The sequence below is a fragment of the Dasypus novemcinctus genome, chromosome 2, assembly GCF_030445035.2.
Source record: "Dasypus novemcinctus isolate mDasNov1 chromosome 2, mDasNov1.1.hap2, whole genome shotgun sequence".
Lineage (NCBI taxonomy): Eukaryota > Metazoa > Chordata > Mammalia > Cingulata > Dasypodidae > Dasypus > Dasypus novemcinctus.
In genome coordinates, this window is record NC_080674.1 from 61,763,918 (window position 1) to 61,784,751 (window position 20,834).

At 37.1% G+C, this 20,834-nt stretch overlaps 1 protein-coding gene across 2 annotated transcripts in view; it reads left to right on the forward strand.

Moving 5' to 3' along the window:
- The window catches only part of NDUFAF2 (NADH:ubiquinone oxidoreductase complex assembly factor 2), a 245,301-nt gene that overhangs the window by 145,220 nt on the left and 79,247 nt on the right, over nt 1-20,834 (forward strand). Inside the window, exon 2 of one of the 2 annotated variants that reach the window (XM_004458854.4) lies at nt 1,395-1,484. The exons of the other annotated variant lie outside the window; for it this stretch is intronic. Coding sequence (XP_004458911.1) covers nt 1,395-1,484 — 90 coding nt within the window. The remainder of the gene's footprint in view (nt 1-1,394; nt 1,485-20,834) is intronic. 2 annotated transcript variants of the gene reach the window in all.

Genomic DNA, 20,834 nt, shown 5'->3' on the forward strand with positions numbered 1-20,834 from the left:
TCTCTATCTTAGCTTGCATTCCCAAGGTAGGTAGGCACACTAATTAACTATTGGGAAGTAGAGAGCCCATTTTTTTTCTCCAGGCTCAAAGTTTCAATGATAAAGTAACACGCTTTGAATAGACCATTTTGACAAAGCTGCTTTGAAGGATATAATCAAGAGTTTCTGAAAACAAAACAAAATACCAAATAGTTTTATGGTTTCATTGTGAACTCAAGATATATACCATTCAACTTTTTATTATTGAGAAATGTAGGCAACAGGCATTCTCATGCTACCCCTGATGCTTTTCCACTTTTTCTTTACTGCTTTCATGTGTTATGCATTGCCACTGTCCTACTCCATATGATGATCCTTTACCTAAAGCACCATGTCTGAGGCATACCAGTTTTTGTCCTATTTCATTCAAATCCCCTTAAGAGTAAGTGGTTCAGACAGTCCACAGAATCCTAAACCATGGATTGGTTTCTTTTGATTTGCCAATGTACTATGGGATAGTGTGGAAACAAGGTCTTGTGGTCCATCTCATACTTACTAGGGACCATGAGTAGTGATTCTTCAGGTAGTGCCAGTAGCCTAATATATATAATTGTAATTTGAAGGAGTCAAACACTGTTAGTTATAAAAATGGTTTTATATTAGTCATTAGTGCCCTACAGAATTAATCAGTTGTTCTTTTGGTATACTGTATTTACTGTATATAGAATCTAGATTTATTTTACCAAAATAATTTTGCATACTATGGTATAAAATTTAAAAAATTTTGTGGTAGTTTAAAAATTGCCTTTTCTAACATATCTAATTCTAAATGGAAGTGATTCTTTTTTCCTGTTTTTTTTTAAAAAGATTTATTTATTTATTTCTCTCCCATTTCCCGCCCCCCCCCCCCACTCCCCTGCCCCGGTTGTCTGTTCTCTGTGTCTATTTGCTGCGTCTTCTTTGTCCACTTCTGTTGTTGTCAGCAGTACGGGAATCTGTGCTTCTTTTTGTTGTGTCATCTTGTTGTGGTAACTGTCCATGTGTGCCGCACCATTCCTAGGTAGGCTGCACTTTCTTTCACACTGGGCGGCTCTCCTTATGGGGTGAACTCCTTGCGCGTGGGGCTCCCCTACAGAGGGGACACCCCTGCATGGCGCAGCACTCCTTGCGTGTACCAGCACTGCGCATGGGCCAGCTCCACACGGGTCAAGGAGGCCCGGGGTTTGAACTGCGGACCTCCCATGTTGTAGACGGACGCCTTAACCACCGGACCAAGTCCACTTCCCTCCTTTTTCCTGTTAATTTCATTCTTTTATCATATGAGAGGGTGTGCAGTTTCAAAACAGAATGTATTATTTGCATAGCTACAGTATTGTGGATTCATTTAAAATGTATTAATCACTTTTCTCCTATAGGACAAACTATTCGAGAGAAAAGAATTGTGGAAGCAGCAAATATAAAAGACGTAGGCTATGAAATACAGGATATTCCAACAGAGTGGGAAGGTAAGTTTAGGTTCTGAGAGATTATTGTTTAATGACATTCAAAATCAATAATGGTGTATGTAATTACATGCTTATTCTCTTTTCAAAAACTTAAAAAATCTGAATCTATGAAACTGGTTTTTGAAACATTGCATTTCTCTGAAAGTTGTGAAAGTGTCAAATTTTGGTAAGGGAAAGCATGTATGGCAAAAAAGAACTATTAGGTGTTAGCAGGGCTGGGACCTGGGTGAGGTGAGGAAGAAACCTAGGATGCACAACTTAAGGAGAAACACACTCTCAGAAGCCAATCCTGTACTTGCACATCCCCAGAATTTGAATCCTATTTCTGGCACTTAATGTTCTGAACTTGGGAAAATAACTCAAACATCTCAATCTCAGTTTTCCCTTTTATAAATTGTAGATAATACTTGTTGTATATACCTTTTGGTGTGTTTGTTCAACTCACAATGACCCTGTTTGCCAACCCCTGGTTAGACCAGTATAGACACTTAAATCCTATCTTAAAGCTTTGTAATTAAGATAAAATCAAACGGAGATAAAACATGGACTATAGTTACTAGTAAAATTATAAAAATGTGCTTTCATTACTTGTAACAAATGTATCACACCAACGCAAGGTGTTAATAATAGGGTGATATTTGTGAATCCTGTATATTTTGTGCATGATTATTCTGTAAACTCACAACTTCTCTAATAAAAAAAAAATTTTTAGGTAAAAATGAAAAACAAAACACCCAACAGCAGTCAGTTTTACACTGTGGCCAGAACAGTAAGTTATAAACTTGGTAACTTGTGGGTAACTATGTTCCATCCACCATCTAAACTTTGTTGTAGGAAAAATGGGCCTACTGACAAAAGAAGAATGAAACTATTTGGCAACAAGAAGCACATAGGAGGGACAGATTATTTCCTAGGTTTCTAGCAGCTTTCCAGTTTCCAATCCCATTTCTTTCTGAGTGAGGTTCAGGGGCAAGTTTGCCTTATTATAAATTTCCCTTTTTGCTTACTAGTTACTAGCATAGTTCTTGGCACATAATAAGTACTCAATAAATATTTAATGAGTACCTAAAATCTAATTTGAGTTACATTTTGTTATTTGCAATTAATAAAACTTAACTAAAACACCAATATTTATATTCACTTAACACTTATCAAGTGTTTACCTAGAGGCCTGATATTGTGCCAACTGCTTTATGATCATTATCTTGTTTAATCATCTCACAGTCCTATAAGGTAGCGATGATAATTACGCCCATTTCATAGATAGGGAATCTAAAATTTAGGAAGGCTAGATAAGCTGTCAGAGTTATATATCTACATACTCTAAGCAGTAGACCCATTGCTTCCTGGTGGGTAGCATGGTGCTGTCTGCATGGTAGCTGTAGGTATTATGTTATTTTTATAGCAGTGTGTGAGTATAGGTGTCATTTCAGTGAAAATATCTTTTCAAATTCTTATTACCTATGAAAATTCTATAAGTATGAAAAAAGAACAAACAAATGGATAGATACCAGAGATTTTTAAAAGAAATACAGAATATAAATTGACAGCTTCTGGGACATTACTTAGGCTTTCTTATTTTAAAAGACTTTCCAGTGTTACAAGCTACATTTGCAGTTCTCAAATAATGCTTGTTCCTTCTTATAATGAACCTATTTTTTCATTTTTTCCAATAATAGTATAGCATTAAATTGCTTATAGAAATAAATTAAGTAATAAATAAACACATAGGTAATGGCCCATTTTTTAGCCTTTGAGACTTTTAGAGAATTAGAATGAAGTTCTAATGTTTTTTATGGCTCTTTCCTGATCTAGTAATTCAACATAACTGTTCTTTGGGGCATATCCTCAAAACAAATGTGTCATTCCAAAACTGAAACTAAAATTATTTCTATAGTGTTACATATCAATTAAATGTCAAAAATAAAACACTATCCCATGAAAAGTAAATCATTAAAATATAAATAAAACACAGAAAAACACTTATACAGGGTATGAGAGAGGAAAAACCAACTTTTATAGTAAATTATGTCAGCATCAAATGATTCTAAATATTTTCAGGCCCAGATAAATATTATGTTTGTCAATTTATCAATTATTAGTAGCAGATTATAGGTACCCACAAGTTGCATATCGTCCCACAGTATGGATTAGACTGTGACAAGCATCTAATGAGCACCTCTGCACTCAGGGAACTTAGAATTTGAGGAGTGGGTGGGTGAGAAAAAGACACTAAATTAGATAAATAATTAAATTTTATTATATGTTAGATAGCCACAGAAAATAAAGCAGGGAACGGGAATAAGGTGTGTGGGAAGGATATTGTAGTTTTAAATAACGTTCAGAAAAGACCTTGCTGAGAAGGTAACTTTTAAATAAAGACAGAAGAAGGAGCTGGCCATGCAGATAACTAGCAGCACAGCATTCCACAGGAGTAAGGGCAAATATCAAAGTCAGGGACATGCTCAAGTTTTTAAGGAACAATAAGGAGGACAATGTGACTGGAACAGAGCCAGAGGAGATGGGGTTAGAGAAGTAACAGAGAGCCCAAGTCGTATAGAGCCTTGCAGGCCATTGTAAGAACTCTGGCTTTTACTTGGAGTGAGACTGGGAACTATGAAAAGAGGAGTTATAGGCTCTGATTTATATTTAACATGATTACTCAGGCTGTTGCATTGCAGAGAGACTGAGAGGGTCAAAGGCAAATCCTGGAAATAGCAGGCTCTTAGAATAATTCAGGCAGAGTTTAATTGTACCTTAGACCAGAGTAACAGTTGGAGCAGGAAGATGTAGTTGCCTTCTGGATCTGTTGTGAATAATAGACAGCAGGATTTGCTAGCAGTCTGGATGTGAAGTGTGAGAAAAAGAGAGCAGTCAATGGCAACTCTTAAGTTTTTTGGCCACACTGGGACAATAGAGTTGCTATTAACTGAGATGGGCAAGACTGTGGGAGGAACAAGTGTGGGGGGAGGATGGGACCATGTTAAGTTTGAGATGCCTTTTAGACATCCAAGCACAGATGTTAAATTGAATATACAAGCCAAGAGTTTAGCAGAAACGTTTGAGTTGGAGATAAAAATTTGGGAGATACCAGCAAATAATGGTATTTAAACCGTATGATCTGGATGATATTGCAAAGAGAATGAGTGTAAGTAGAAAAAGAGTTTCATTTGCATTTTAGCACCTGTAGGAAGTAAGAAGTGGAGTTACATATCAAACAAACAATATACTACAGTGCTACTGGCATTTATAATTATCCAAATGGTTACCTTTACCACAAGTCTTAATTTCTTTATGCCGCTATGCCACTGTCTAGTATCCTTTCCTTTCAGTCCCTAGAATTCCACTTAGTGTTGCTTATAGGGCCAATCTAGCGGTGATGAACTCCCTCAACTTTTATTTATTGGATAATGCCTTAATCTCTCCCTTATTTCAAAAAGAAAGTCTCACCAGATGTAAAATTCTTTTTTGGCTGTTGTTTTCTTTCAGCACTTTAAGTATTTCAGCCAACTGCCTTCTTGCCTCCATGGTTTCTATGAGAAGTTAGTAGTCAGTCTAATTGGGACTCCCTTGTACATACCACATTGCTTTTTTCTCTTGCAGCTTTTGGACCACTCTGTTTGTCCTTTATATTCAATATTGTGATCAGTATATGAAGGAGTATATTTTTCTTCATGTTTATCCTGTTTGGTATTCTCTGAACTTCTTGGATATGCATATTTATGTCTTTGTTATGTATAGGAAATTTTCTGTCATTATTTCTTTGACTATTCCTTCTGCCCTTTTCTCTCTTACTTCTCCTTCTGGGACACCCATAATGCATTTATTGGTATGCCTGATGGTATCCAAGAGGTATTTTAGGCTACTTTCATGTTTTATAATTCTCTTATCTTTCTGCCCCTCAGACTAACTCATTTCAAGTGTCTTCTCTTTGAGTTCACTAATTCTTTTTTTCTGCCACTTCCAATCTACTCTTGATACCCTCCTGGGAACTTTTCATTTCAGTCACTATGGCTTTGATTCCAGTTCTATTTGGTACTGGGATTTAGTCCCTGAGATGTCGATTTCTTGATTTTGTAACCAGATGGTTATAAGACAGAGACTTTCTTGAGCTTCAGCCCTCCTATCAAGAAAGTCTGCCCAAGGCAATGGCAGTATGCAGGGTTTCCCCTGTCTTTCTGTGTCATGTCCTAGGCTTTTGTTTGTTAGATGTTTTGGAGTTCCCCTTTATATAGGAGTTTGGTTGTTCCCTCTGTTTCCAATGAGACAGATCTCCCTCTACCAGGTGTTTGAAGCCAGTAAGCCTTTGCCCCAAACTGTCTGCCTCAATAGTGTCTTATACACCTTTCATTGTGTCAAGGTGCTTTTGCTTTACGGGCAAATTCTTGCGGGGGGGGGGGGGGGCGGCAGGCATGTCAGAGATGACTTTCCCAAGTCAGTCTTTCCCACCCATAACAGGACCAGGTCCCCCAATAGGGGAAAAGACTGGCTTAAAAGTGCCCTAGGATGGAGATCAGGAAAGGCACTAAAAACTTTTTCCATGGCTCCCCAGAGCTGAGCTTTCTTGGCCTGCCCAGCAAATGCAGCCCTTCAACTAATTGTCCCCTGCCTCCCTGAGGAAGCATGGTATCTTTAAGTCTCCTTCACTCCAGCCTTTGTCCAAGGCTAGTCAAAACAATGGCTTCCTGCCGCCTTTGTCTGGGGTAGGTTGAAACAATGGCCAGCCTCAGAGCTGGATGCCCAGTGATCTGAGTTGCTAATCATAAGCCATGGTCAATGATTGGCTATACTCACCCCTGGTCTTGGAGAAGAGGACTTTTATTTCCATTTCCAGCAAACTAACCAGAGGATAGGCCCCATGACAGCCTGCCATGAGAGTGGGGGAATAGGTACTGGTAGCCACCACACCAAGAGAGCAATTTATTCTTTTTTTACCATAATTTATCAGCCTCTTCCTTCTACTCTTTCCTGGATACTATACAGTGTTCTTCTGGCCTCCGGAGTTTCAAAATTGTTGTTTCAGACAGTTCTTACCTGTTTAATGTTTGTCCTGCTAGGAGGACTAAGTCCTGGAGCTCCCTACTCCATCACCTTCCCACATTCTTTTTCTCAACTTGTGTTGTCATTTTGATTCAGTTCATAATACAATAACTTCCCTTTTGATTTCTTCTCATTAAAAATATTTTGTTTAGTTTTTAAATACTTAGTATTTCTAAATATTTTGCTGTTATTGTTAACATTCTAATGAAAAGAATATACTTTTTATTACTAGAATCCGCTTTAAATTACTGAGACTTTATAGTTTAAAATATGGTCTGTGTTAATAAGTGTTTCATTCACAATTGGACATGATAGAGATCCTGCTGTTGTTTGATGGAGTGTTTTACAGATGTCAAATTTAAGTGTTGATTGGCTTAAGTTAGTCGAAAATGTTCTTTAAGTCTTCTATATCCTTACTAATTTTCCATCCACTTGTTCTATTATTTATTGTGAAAAGAGAATTAACATCTGAGTATAATTATAATTATGAATTTTTCTATTCCTCCTTGCCTCTGCTTTGTATTTCTGCTTCATGTATTTTAAAGGTCTATTATTAGGTGCATGAATGTTTAGAATTGTTTTGTCCTATAAGGATTGGTTACTTTATGTAATGACCTTTATCCCTTGTATATATCTCTTGCTCTGAAATTTACTTCATCTGATATTAAACTAACAACTCCAGTTTTCTTTTGATTAGTTTTTTAAAAAGATTTATTTTATTTATTTCTCTCCCTTCCCCCCTTCCCCCACACCAGATTGTCTGCTCTCTGTGTCCATTTGCTGTGTGTTCTTCTGTGTCTGCTTGCATTATCTGCAGCACCAGGAATCTGTGCTTCTTTTTGTTGCATCATCTTGCTGCATCAGCTCTTGTGTGTGCAGGGCCACTCCTGGGTAGGCTGCGCTGTTTACATGTGAGACAGCTCTCCTTGCATGTAGGGCTCCCCTATGCAGGGGACACCCCTGTGTGGCATGGCACTCCTTGTGTGCAGCAGTGCTGTGCGTGGGCCAGCTCACCACACAGGCCAGGAGGCCCTGGGTTTGAACCCTGGACCTCCCATATGGTAGATGGACACTCTATCAGTTGAGCCACACCCACTTCCCTGATTAGTTTTAACATGTTATATTTTTCTCCATCTTTTTTTAAAATTCCCACCCCTCCCCCTTGTGGCTTGCTTGCTGTCTGCTCTCTGTGTCCATTCACTGTGCATTTTTCTGTGCATCTCTATTTATTTATTTATTTATTTATTTATTCCCCCCCTCTTTGCAGCTTGCTTGTTGTTTTGCTCTCTATGTCCATTTGCTGCATGCTCTTCTGTGCTTTTTTTTTTTTTTTTTTTTTTTTACTTGTCTCCTTTTTTGTTGTTGTTTTTGCAGCATCTTGTTGAGTTGGCTCTCCACGGCGCTTGCAGGCCAGGTGGCATGCTGTGGCAATTGTGGATCAGCAGCTCTCCACGGCGTGCGGGCAAACCTGCCTTCACAAGGAGGCCCAGGATGTGAAGCCAGGGCCTCCCATATGGTAGACTGGAGTCCAACTGACTGAGCCACAGCCATTTCCCTTCATCTTTTTTTTAAATAAAATTTTATTGAAGTATATAACTTATACATGAACATACATAAATAAACAATAAGCATATAGTAAAATTTGTGAATTTAAAAAATAAACATATATATCATCATACAAGGCTCCCATCCATACATCTCCTATATTAGTCAGGGTTCTGTAGGGAAACAAAACTGACAGGAAGTATCTGTAAGTAGTATGAGATTTTATAAAATTTTCTCACATGACCATGGGGATGCACAAGTCCAAATTCCATAGGGCAGGCTGCAAACCAGGGGCTCCAGTGAAAATCCTTGATGAGTTTCCAGGAGAGATTGGCTCTTTGAACTGGAGCTGGGGATTCACTCTGAATGCTGAAATCACTTTCTCTTTTAAGGCCTCCAACTGATTGGATAAGATGCCACTCATTTCTAACAGCAGTCTCCTTGGTTGATTATAGATGTAATCAGCCATCTATGCAATCAACTCATTAATGATTACAGTTCATAAAATGTCCTTGCATTATAATTAGCCCAGTGCTTGCTTGACCAAACAACTGGGCACCATTACCTGGCCAAGTTGACACATTAACCTAACCATCAGATCTCCCTACCACCAACACCTTGCATTGTTGTGAAATACCTGTTATAAACTATGGAAGAGCATCATCAAAATATTACTAAATGTAGCCATATACTTTTGGTATATTTTTCTCCAATTCACACAATTATTAACACCCTATATCAGCATTATATATTTGTTATCATTCATGAAAAAATGTTCTCATTTTTGTTTTAATTGTCTTATTAACCACTGTTCATCATCCACCACTGGATTCCCTGTTTTATACAATCCCAAGCTTTATAAAATCCACTCATTTTGTTTTAATTGAAAATATTTTCTAAATTCCCTGTGACATCCTTGTTTACCTGTGAGTTAATTGGGAAATGTTTTTTTAAATTTCAAAATATTCTCATAGGAAAATGTAGTTCATAAATAGGAAAAAAATCAGGCAATATAAAAATACCCAGCAATGACAGCAAATAGATATAATTAGAAACCATGGACTTTGCAATAACTATGGTAAATATTATGAATATCTTAAAAAACTTAAAGGAAAACATTAAACTTAAAGAAAAAGAAAGAGAAGATATAAAAAGGAATCCAATAGAGTCAATAGATGAAAAATACAATAACTAAAATGAAAATGCCATTCAAGCTTATCAACGGATGAGATACCACAGAAGAGTACTTGAAAACAAAGCAATAGAAACTCTCCAAAATGTCTGCAGAAAAAGTGAACAGAGCCTCAATGACTCTTGGGAAATAAAAGTGGTCTACTACCCTTATAATAAGAGTCTCATAAGCAATGGATATATGAGGACAGAATTTTAAATAATATCTATAATTTCCTCAGATTTAATGAAAATGATAAACCATAGATTCAAGAAGATTATTTGTAAACACGATCAACATAAAGAAAACTGTTGACAAGACATCTCATTGTTAGATATCTGAAAAACAGTGGCAAACAATATTTTGAAAGCAGCCATAATAAGTGGTGTATTACATACAGTGAACAAAGTTAAAAATGATGGCCTACATCTCGTCAAAAACTATGCAAGCCAGAAGAACATGGGAGAAGGTCATTAAAATTTGAAATGGAAATAAAAAGGTGTCAACCTAGAATTTTGCATTCCATAAATATATCTCCAAAAATAAAGGTGAAATAGTCATATCCAGTCGAACAAAATCTGAGAGAATTAGTGCCAATAGATCTGCATTAGTAGGAAATTTGTCAGACAGAAGAAAAATGACACAAGAAGGAAACATGACTCTATACAATAGAATGAAGAGCACCACAATAGTAAATATGTGGGAAAATTTAAGAAGTATATGCTCATCTGCAAATTCTTCTAAAGAAAGGTGATTGTTTCAAGCAGAAATATCAATATTGTATTGTAAGGTTTATAACTTGTAAAAGTAAAACATATAATTGTAAAGCACAAGAAGGGAGAAGTGGAATTATACTGTTGTAATATTACACATTAGGTGGTGTAATGTTATTTGAAGATAGTTTGTAATAAGCAAAATTTGCACATTGTAAACCCTAGAATATTCATTAAATTTTTTAAAAATTTACCTAACAAGACCATAGTGAATGTAAAATTGAATTCTAAAGAATACTCTGTTAATCCAAAAGTAGTAAGTAAAAGAGTACAAAAGAAACAAGCAACAGAGCAAATAGAAATGAGTAGCAAGATAGTAGATTTAAACCTAGCTGTGTCAATAATTGCATTAAATTCAAATGATCTAAAACCTTTAGGTAAAAGGCAGAGATTGTCCAAATGATATAGACAACAACTATCTCAAACAACTTGGCCTAACTGACATTTATATACTACTCCACTGGTCAATTACAGAATTCATATTCTTTTCATATGCAGATGAAGCGTTCACTAAGGTGGGATAGCCACATTCTCTTTCCAAAAATGTAATAGGAAGGAATACACCTCAGCCCATTTTATGAGGTCAGCATTAACCTGATACCAATCCCTGACAAGGGTAATATAGAAGGGAATACTGTAGACCAATATCTCACATAAATATAGATACAGAAATAATTAACAAATTATTATCAACCTGGATCCAGGAATATAGAAAAAAGGATAATATAACATGAACACATGGAGTTTTCTCAGTAATACAAGCTTGGTTTAACATTTGAAAATGAATTTATTTTTAATATACTAACAAAATACAGGAGAAAAACAATAAGTTCATTCCATTTGGTACAGGAAAAACATTTGACAAAAAAATCAACACACATTCAATATTTTAAAAATTCCTCAGAAACCTGGAGTAGAAAGTTCTTCAGTGTGGTAAAGGGCATTTAATTTAAAAACAAACAAAAAACCTTATAGCTAACCTCACATATAATGAGAAAAGACAGAACAGTTTCCATCTAAGACTGGGAGCAACATAAGGATTTCCCTTCTCACCTCTCCTATTTCACATCATATTAGAAATCCTAGCCACTGCAGTAAGGCAAGAAAAAGAAATAAAATACAAACAAATTAGAAAGGACAAAGTAAAACTCTGTCTATTTTCTATTTGCAGATGACATCACTGTGCTTATAAAATCTCCAAAATTTAATAAATCAATTTTAGTTAGTTTTCATGATACAAGGGCAAAATACTAAAATCCATCTTATATATATATACTCTAAGACCAAACAGTTGTTAAATGAAGTTCTAAATTACACCATTTAAAATATCATTCAAAAATGAATTAGAGATAAATTTACAAAAATATTCCTAGTATCTGTACATTGAAAAATGCAAAACACTGCTGAGAGATACGGTTTAGTCATATAAATAGATACATAATTTTCATGTGTCAGAAGATTCAATATTTAAATAATATCATATCTCCTCAAATTGATCTTTAGATTCAGTATATCTACCATCAAAATACTAGCAGACACTTTTTTGGAAATCAATATGCTGATACTAAAATTTATGTCAAAATTCATATGATCTAGAATATGTGAAACTATTTTGAAAAAGAAGAACAAATTTGGAGAACTTATATTGCCTGATTACAAGACTTATTATGAAGCTATGTTTATCAAGACAGTGTGGTACTCCTGTAAGAATAGACAAATGAATCAATGGAACTGAACTGATTGTCCAGAAATAGTGCCACACTTATATGGTCAGTTGATTCTTCAATGGGAAAGGAAAGTCTTTTCAACAGTTACTGGAGATACATGAGGGAGAGGGAAATTAAGCCTTGATTTTTATCTCACATCACACACCCTCAAAAATTAACTTGAAATGATTATAGACCTAAATGTAAGAGCTAAAGCTATTGAACTTATAGAAGAAAACTTGAGAAAAATTTTCAGCCTTGGAGAAGGCAAAGAATTATTAGATCGGATATAAAAAACAAAAAACTGCTCACATACACAAAGCATAAAAGAATAAGGCAATAAATTAGACTTTACCAAATTTTTCAAATTTGTTCTTAAATAGACACCTTTGAGCAAATGAAAGGTAAGCCACAGACTGGGATAAAAATTTGAATACATATCTGGCATAGAACTTGTACCCAGGATATATGAAGAACTCTCTCAACTTAATAATAAGGCAAGCATTTGAAGTGAAAAATTAGCAAGATTTGAACACTTCATCCAATTAAAATCTCAGCAAACTACCACTATAAACCACTGGAATGGCTAAAATTAAAAAGACTTATGGGAAGCAGATGTGGCTCAAGTGATAAGGCCTCTGCCTACCATATCAGAGGACCCAGGTTCAATTCCTGGAACCTCCTGGTGAAAAAGAAGGAGAGAAAGCATGCCTGCATGGTGAGCCAGTGCCCACGCAGTGAGCTGAGTGCCCGTGTGAGTGCCCACATGGTAAGCCAAGTGCTCATGTGAGTGTCCACATGGTGAGCCAGTGCCTGCGCAGGTGTGTCATGTAGCAAGATGATGATGCCACAAAAGAGAGACAAAGGGGAGAGTCAAAGTGAAGCACAGTAGAGACCAGGAACTGAGCTGGTGCAATTGACAGGGAATGGCTCTCCACATCAGAGGTCCCCAGGATCGAATTCCTCTGAATCCTAGAGTAAAAAGATGAGAAAAGAAGACCAAAAAGAGGAATAGATACAGAAGATTACACAGCGAATGGACACATACAGCAAAAACAGAAGGGGGAGTGGGGGAGGGGGGAAGTAACTAAACCTTTAAAAAATAAAAATAAAAAAAGTAAAAAATAAAAAGACTTAGAATACCAAGTGTTTAATAAGCATGTAAAGCAACCAAACTTTCCTAAATTTTTGTCTAGAGTGTAAAACGGTACAACCACTTTGAAAAACAGTGTGTTGGTTCCTTACAAATTTAAGCCTCCCTTTACTCTACAACTTAGAAATTCTACTGCCAGGTGAAAGCATGAATCAATGAATGAATGAAGAGAAAGAAGAAAGAAAGGAGGAGGAGGAAGGAAGACTTGTACCCAAATTGTGCTACTCAGAAATAAAATGCATGAACTGCTGATATGCTCAATGTATTATTTATTGCTGCATATCAATATTACCACAAACTTAGCAGTTTAAAACAACACACATTTATTATCTCACAGTTTCTACGAATTTCAAGTCCAGGCACAGCTTAATTGGGCTCTCTCTATACTTAAGGTTTCACAAAGTTGTAATCAAGTTGTCAGCCAAGGCTGAGTTTTCATTTGGAAGCTCAACTGGAGAAGGATCATCTTTCCCACCTAGGTAATTGTTCACAGCTTTCACTTTCTTGCGGTTGTCGGACTGAATGCTTCATTTTTTTGATGGCTGTTGGTTAGAGGCTGCCATATGCTCCCAGATATTGCCAGCCCTTTCTTTCCACATTGGGTTCTCCAACATGGCCTCCTACTTCCTTATAGCCAATAAGGATCAGAGAGACTCCAGCAAGATGGTTTCTATAATTTTATGCAACATAATAATGCACTCATGTACATCCCATCACCTTTGCTATATTCTCATAGTTAGGAGCAGGTCACAGATCTGGCCCACACTCAAGGAAAGGAAATAGTACAAGAGTGTTAACATGAGGAAGTAGGTGTTACAGAGTCCACCTTAAAAGTCTGCTCATGGGGAAGTGGATGTGGCTCAAGTGATTGGGCTCCCATCTACCATATGGGAGGTCCAGGGTTCACTTCCCAGGGCCTCCTAGTGAAAGCGAGCTGACCCGAGCAGAAAGCTGACCCATGTAGAGTGCTGGCTCGCATGGTAAGCTGGCCCAAACTGGGAGCTGGCACAGCAAGATGACACAACAAAAATGAGACACAGAGGAGAGACAGAGACGCAGCAGACCAGGGAGCTTAGGTGGCGCAAGAGATTGAGTCCCTCTCTCCCACTCTGGAAGGTCCCAGGATTGGTTCCTGGTGCTTCCTAAATAGAAGACAAGCAGATGCAGAAGAACACACTGTGCATGGGCACAGAGAGCAGACAACGGGGCGTGTGGGGAGAGGGATAAATACATACATACATACATACATACAAAGGACATACATCTTTTTTAAAAAAGTCTGCTCACCACACAGAACCTCAAAAACATGTTGAATAAAATAAGTCTGACACAAAATACTGCATACTGCAAGATTCCATTTATATGAAATTCTAGATAAGGCAAAAGTAATCTACAGTGACAGAAAGTGATATTACTCATTGCCTATGGACTGTGGTCTGGGAGTTTGCTGTAAACAGGCACGAGTGGACTTTTTGAGGTGATGAAAAAGTTCTGTATTACTGATTGTGGTAGTGGTAATAGGGTTGTATATATTTGTCAGAACTCATGAAAATGCACTTAAAATGGCTTCATATTATACATAAATTATACCTCAATAAAATTGTTGTTAAGAAGAAAGAACAGTAATAGCCATGGGCATGACAAAATTTGTAAGTTAAATATGCCTACCAAATCTAATATCGGTCTTAAACTTAGGGGTCAGTAATCAGAAAATGACTCATAATATATCCTTTGAAGAATTTTCACAGTTTAAAATATGTAAATTTCTTTAGGAAGTGTCAACACTCAGAATTGGCAAAGATCCTTTCTTTTTAAAAGATGAGATTTTATTATAGTCTCTTCCTTAAATGAGGAAACGAATACATATTTCCATGATAATCTTTCCATGATTTTAATTCTGAATGGCCACCAATTGTATCTGGTAATAGAATGTCTCATTTACCTTAATTCCTATTGGTAATGCTTCTTATATGGTATCAACCATTTCCAGTGCCTATGGAGATTTCAAGATTGCATGCTTCATGAAATATTTCCCACCTGCTTCTTCTAGCCTCTTTTAGTAATTAATGGGAGCTTTAATTTGCATGCCCATTTTTATGTTCATTATAGTATGTTATGTTCCAAAAGGAGTATTAAAGTTCAGTGAAACTCTCATGCATACTGATGAGAATGCAAATGAACATTGATGAAAGAATGTTAGGATTTTAAAGTAGAAACTGTCCGGTAATCTTACTAAATTCTATTCAAACAATGGTTACATGACAATGGAGAGTGATATAGAATCCACCATACAGATATAAATAACAAATCATTATATAATTTATAATTGGATAGAAGTTCGATTTTAGAAAGTTTTGACAGAGGAAATGTAATGATTTGATTTTTTTAAATCAATTTTTAGTGATTTGATTTTTTTAAAAGATGAATGTTGTTGAAGATTTTTATTTTTTATTTATTTCTCCCCCCTCCCCCTACTCCCCACCATTGTCTGTTCTCTGTGTCCATTCGCTGTGTGTTCTTCTGTGTCTGCTTGCATTCTTGTCAGGCGGCACTGGGAATCTGTGTCTCTTTTTGTCACATCATCTTGATGCATCAGCTCTCCACGTGTGCGGCACCACTCCTGGGCAGGTTGTGCTTTTTTTGCATGGGGCAGCTCTCCTTGTAGGGCTGATTCTTTGAGCATGGGGCACCCCTATTTGGGGACACCCCTGCATGGAATGGCACTCCTTGCATGCAACAGCGCTGCATGTGGGCCAGCTCACCACATGGGCCAGGATGCCCTGGGTACCAAACCCTGGACCTCCTATATGGTAGGTGGATGCTCTATCAGTTGACCCACATCAGCTTCCCTAATGATTTGATATTAGTGCTTACTTCTATTCCTTCCTCCTCCTAACTTTGGACAGTCTTCAGCAGAACATTTTCTTTGTTGTATGTAGTTATTGGGGGACAGAAGTGATTAATAAATGAGTGATCAATTGAAAATTTCCAGTTGTAACCTTTCCTGGATACATAATGAACAATGAATAGACAATGGGCACCAATTATCATCCAAAGAAGACATTTCAAGTATCTGGTTATTATAGAATTGAAAAAACACAGATTTATTTCAGCATATGCATTTATATATTTATATACAGTGAAGATTGTTTTTCTTGGCCCATTGAAAATGAACCTAAAGAAAGCCCTTATATCTTTCCTTGGGGAATAGTGTCCCATGGGAATGAATAGACTAGATTGTACTTAATTACATTCAGTATCTGAGTTCTGTGACATTCTTAGATTTCTGAATGAATTTTATGAATTTATGTAAAACCAATAAGCTTTTGTAAACACGTATCTCAGTTTTTCCAGCCTCTTTACTCACCTTAGATTTTTAAAAATGATTTAGATGCTATTGAAGTATTTTCTTTCCTTTGTTCTTACAAGAAAATTGAAAATGTTCTTTTACAGACTCATCAATAGGACAAATTGTTATTTTGAGTTTTTCTCACAGTAGTACATGTGCATTGCACCATTATACTTTTTCAGCATGATCTTATGCCCACTGGTATGTATTCATAGACACTAGAATACATGATTGTCATTAGTAAAAAGTATAATAGTTAATAATGATTTTTTTTTTTAGATAATATGAATGTTTTTGAATCAAGGTGTATAGTTGTTCCAAAAGAGATAATCCTTAACAGTCCTACAATAGTGGTTGGCAAACTTTTTCTGTAAAGGAACAGATGGTAAATATTTTAAGCTTTACAAATCATAAGGTCTTTCAACTTTGCTATTATAACACAAAAGTAAATGTAGATAATATGTAAACAAATTAGTGTGGCATGTTCCAAAAAATCTTCCTTTGTGGAAACTGAAATTTTAATTCTATGTAATTTTCATGTCATGATATAATATTCTTTAGATTATTTTTTTTAACCATTTGAAACTGTAAAACCAATACTTAACTTGCAGATTGTACAAACACAGGTAATGCTCATGGGCTGGATTTGGTTTGTGTGCTGTAGTTTGCTGATCCCTGCCCTAGCTGCTGACTTTCCTGAGTTAAATTTGTAATCTCAGTTGAAACTGGAAATTTACTGCTTCAAACCTTTTACAGGCTTATGTTAAATTACTTTAAAGGAAGCCTTTTTCTTAAAAACAAAAAATCCATAAATTATAGATAGGTAACTTTTGTTTTGACCAGACAGAGGAAGTTGAAAATTCCACAAACCTCTTATTTCCTTATCTTCATAATGAATCTTGGTATTGCTAAGTAGGATTTTCTTATATAGGCTAAAATGTTTATAGCAGAAGTATTCATTCAACAGCTATATTAAGTACCTACTCTTTCAAGGCATTTAGGTGATAGAAAAATAAATCTCCCAGAAAAATAAATCTCCCAGTGGTGCATCCTGCCCTTGACAACCTTACAGCCTAACAAGGGACATAAAATATACACAAGTTGTGATTAGAAATGGGCAGAAGAAATGTGAGAGCTAGGAGAGAAATGCAGAAAAGAATAGCACAGTAGAAGATGGAGAAAAAGAGTACAGAAAGTAAAACGCTGGGAATGTATTAGAGATACATGTATGGGATGCATGCAAGAGAGAACAGAAATGAACACTCCCAAGACCACAGTTGAATATTGCTATTTCCCATATGCACAGCCATTCAGTGATCTGCTTGTCATGAGGACCTGTCTTGATACTATTACTTGGGTAATAATAGAAAGCGAGCTCATCAGAAGAGAGGGTGGCTGGTGAATGGAAAATGCTTTAGACCAAAGTTTAGAATCAGAGCAACCATGGTTTGATTCCCATGCCTGCTACTCACCAATATAGCCTTGGAGAAATTACTTTATCTCTTAGCCTCAGTTTTCCAATCCATAAAATGGGGTCAATTTTAAAAATATTTATTTTTAATTAAAGAAGCTGTAAGTTTACAAAACTGTCCCCTGCTCCCACCCTGCCTTTCGCTTCCTTATACTTTGCCCGCCTGTTCCTCGTAACCTCCCTGTATTATGGCCCTTCTCAGCAGCAGTTTGTGCTGCTGCCTCCCTCCGCCCCTCCTCCCAGCCACTGTTATCTTCCCCCTCCCAGCCGATCGCTGTTCTCCCCGCCTCATTTCAACCGCCCTCATCCCGTATCCGCCCCGGCACAACCTCGGAAACAACCCCCTCTGCCATCAATGGCTTACGTCATAAACCGCAGGTCCGCCCTTGCCTCTGCAGCCAATCCTCAGCTGCCCCGCGGACATGCCCCTCCCACAACCTCCCCGCCTCCATGACACTATAAAACCCCATGTACTTCCCGAATAAAATCAGACCTGCGCATAGACCTCATCTCCGTGGTTTTTCCTCCATCGAACCGCGCGTCCCCACCAAGCCTTGAGCCGCCCGCTGCCGCCCCGGTCAGGCCGTGGCGTAGGCCCGATCCCCGGCAGCGACTCGCCTGCAGCGACCCGCCTGCAGTGCCGCAGCGGAGGCCAACACAAAACAATCGTGCATAACATGCAGAATTCCCATACATCACACATCCATGAACACCTTGCATTGTTTTGGAACATTTGTTACAGCTTATGAAAGAGCATCATAACTATGTTAACTATGGTCGATAGCTTACATTTGGTGTATTTTTTTCCATCCCCCCCCCCCATTATTAACACCATATATTAGTTTCATACATTTGTTATAGTTCATGACAGAATGCTCTCATGTTTGTACTATTAACCACAGGCCATCATCTACCACATTGTTCACTGTGTTACACAATCCCATGTCATATACAATCCATCCTAAGTGTACACTGAGTGGCTCCAGTTTCATTGCAGAGTTGTGCAGTCATCGCCTCAATAAATTTTTGAACATTTTCCTTAGTCCAATTTAAAAAATCCCATTATTAATCCATAGCATTGATATAGTTCCTTCTATGACATTGATGAAAAAATATTACATTGTTGCTATTAAAGAATAGTCCATAAATTACATTAATTGTATTTTCCCTGTGCATCATCATATTCTTACCACCTTTTATTTTTTATTTTTTAAAGATTTATTTATTTATTTATTTCTCTGCCATTCCCCTCGCCCCCAGTTGTCTGTTCTCTGGGTCTATTTTGCTGCGTGCTCTCCTTTGTCTGCTTCTGTTGTTGTCAGCGGCACGGGAATCTGTGTTTCTTTTTGTTGTGTCATCTTGTGTCAGCTCTCCATGTGTGCAGTGCCATTCTTGGGCAGGCTGAACTTTCTTTCACGCTGGGCGGCTCTCCTTATGGGGCACACTCCTTGAACATGGGACCTCCCTACACAGGACACTCCTGCGTGGCATGGCACTCCTTGCGTGCATCAGCACTGGGCATGGGCCAGCTCCACACGGGTCAAGGAGGCCCGGGGTTTGAACCGCGGACCTCCCATGTGGTAGACAGACGCCCTAACCACTGGGCCAAGTCCGCTTCCTCTTACCACCTTTTAATAGTGACTTATATTTGTTTCAGTTCATAGCAGAACATTCTTATATTTGTACTGTTAACCACAATCCTCATTCACTGCCAGGTTCACTATGTTACACAGTTCCTAGATTATTCTCTACATTTCTTTTAATTAACATATACCTCCCTAGCCTATCCCTTTCAGCCACAATCACAGTTATAAATCAGCCATGTTAGTTATACTCACTATGATGTGTTACCAACTCTATCCATTTCCACACTTTTACAGTTAAGCTAATTAAAAATTCTACATAGAATAAGCATCAGTACCCCTTCTCAGCCCTATTCTTATCTCCTAGTAACTATGCTCTTTAAGTCCATGAGTTTTATCTTTGTACTTAGTTCATATTAGTGAAACTATACAATATTTGTCCTTTTGTATCTAACTTACTTCACTCTGCATTATGTCTCAAGGTTCATCCATGTTATCATATGTGTCTCCAATTTCATTTCTTCTTATACTAGCATAGTATTCCATTATATATTTACACCACATTTTGTTTATCCATTTGTCAGTTGCTGGAGACTTGAGTTGTTTTCATCTTTTAGAAATTGTGAATAATGCTGCTATGAACGTTGGTGTGCAAATGTCAGTTCACATCCTTGCTTTCAGTTCTTTTGGTGTAAGGTTTAAGAATTCTCTACCTACCACCAGGTCTTGAAGATGTTTTCTTTCATTTTTTTCTAGGAGTTTTATGGTTCTTGCTTTTATATTTAGGTCTTTGATCCATTTTGAGTTAATTTTTCTATAAGGTGTGAGATAGGGGTCCTCTTTCTTTCTTTTGGATATGGATAGCCAGTTCTCTCAGCACCATTTGTTGAATAGACTCTTCTGCCCCAGCTGGGTAGGTTTTACAGGCTTGTCAATAATCACTTGACCATGGATTTAAGGGTCTGTTTCTAAATCAGCAATATCATGCTGTTTTTACCACCATAGCTAAGTAATATGATTTAAAGTCAGGAAGTGAGAATCTTCCACCTTAGGTCATCCTTTTTAAGATGTCTTTGGCTTTCAGGGTACCTTACTCTTCCAAATAAATTTGCTAATTAGCTTTTCCCTCTCTTTAAAGAAGGCTGTTGGAATTTTTATCAGGAATACATTAAATCTGTAACTCAATTTGAGTAGAATTGACATCTTAACACTATTTAGTCTTTTAATCCATGAACATGGACTGTTCATCCAATTATTTAGATCTTCTTTAATTTCTCTTAGCAATGCATTATAGTTTTCTGAATACATGGCATTTACATCCTGAGTTAAGCTGATTCCTAAATATTTGATTCTTCTAGTCAATATTGTAAGTGGAATTTTTTTCATGAATTCTGTATTAGTCAGCCAAAGGGGTGCTAATGCAAAATACCAGAAATTGGTTGGTTTTTATAAAGGGTATTTATTTGAGATAGGAGCTTACAAGATACCAGGCCATAAAGCATAAGTTATTTCTCTCACCAAAGTCTATTTCCACGTGTTGGAGCAAGATAGCTGATGAC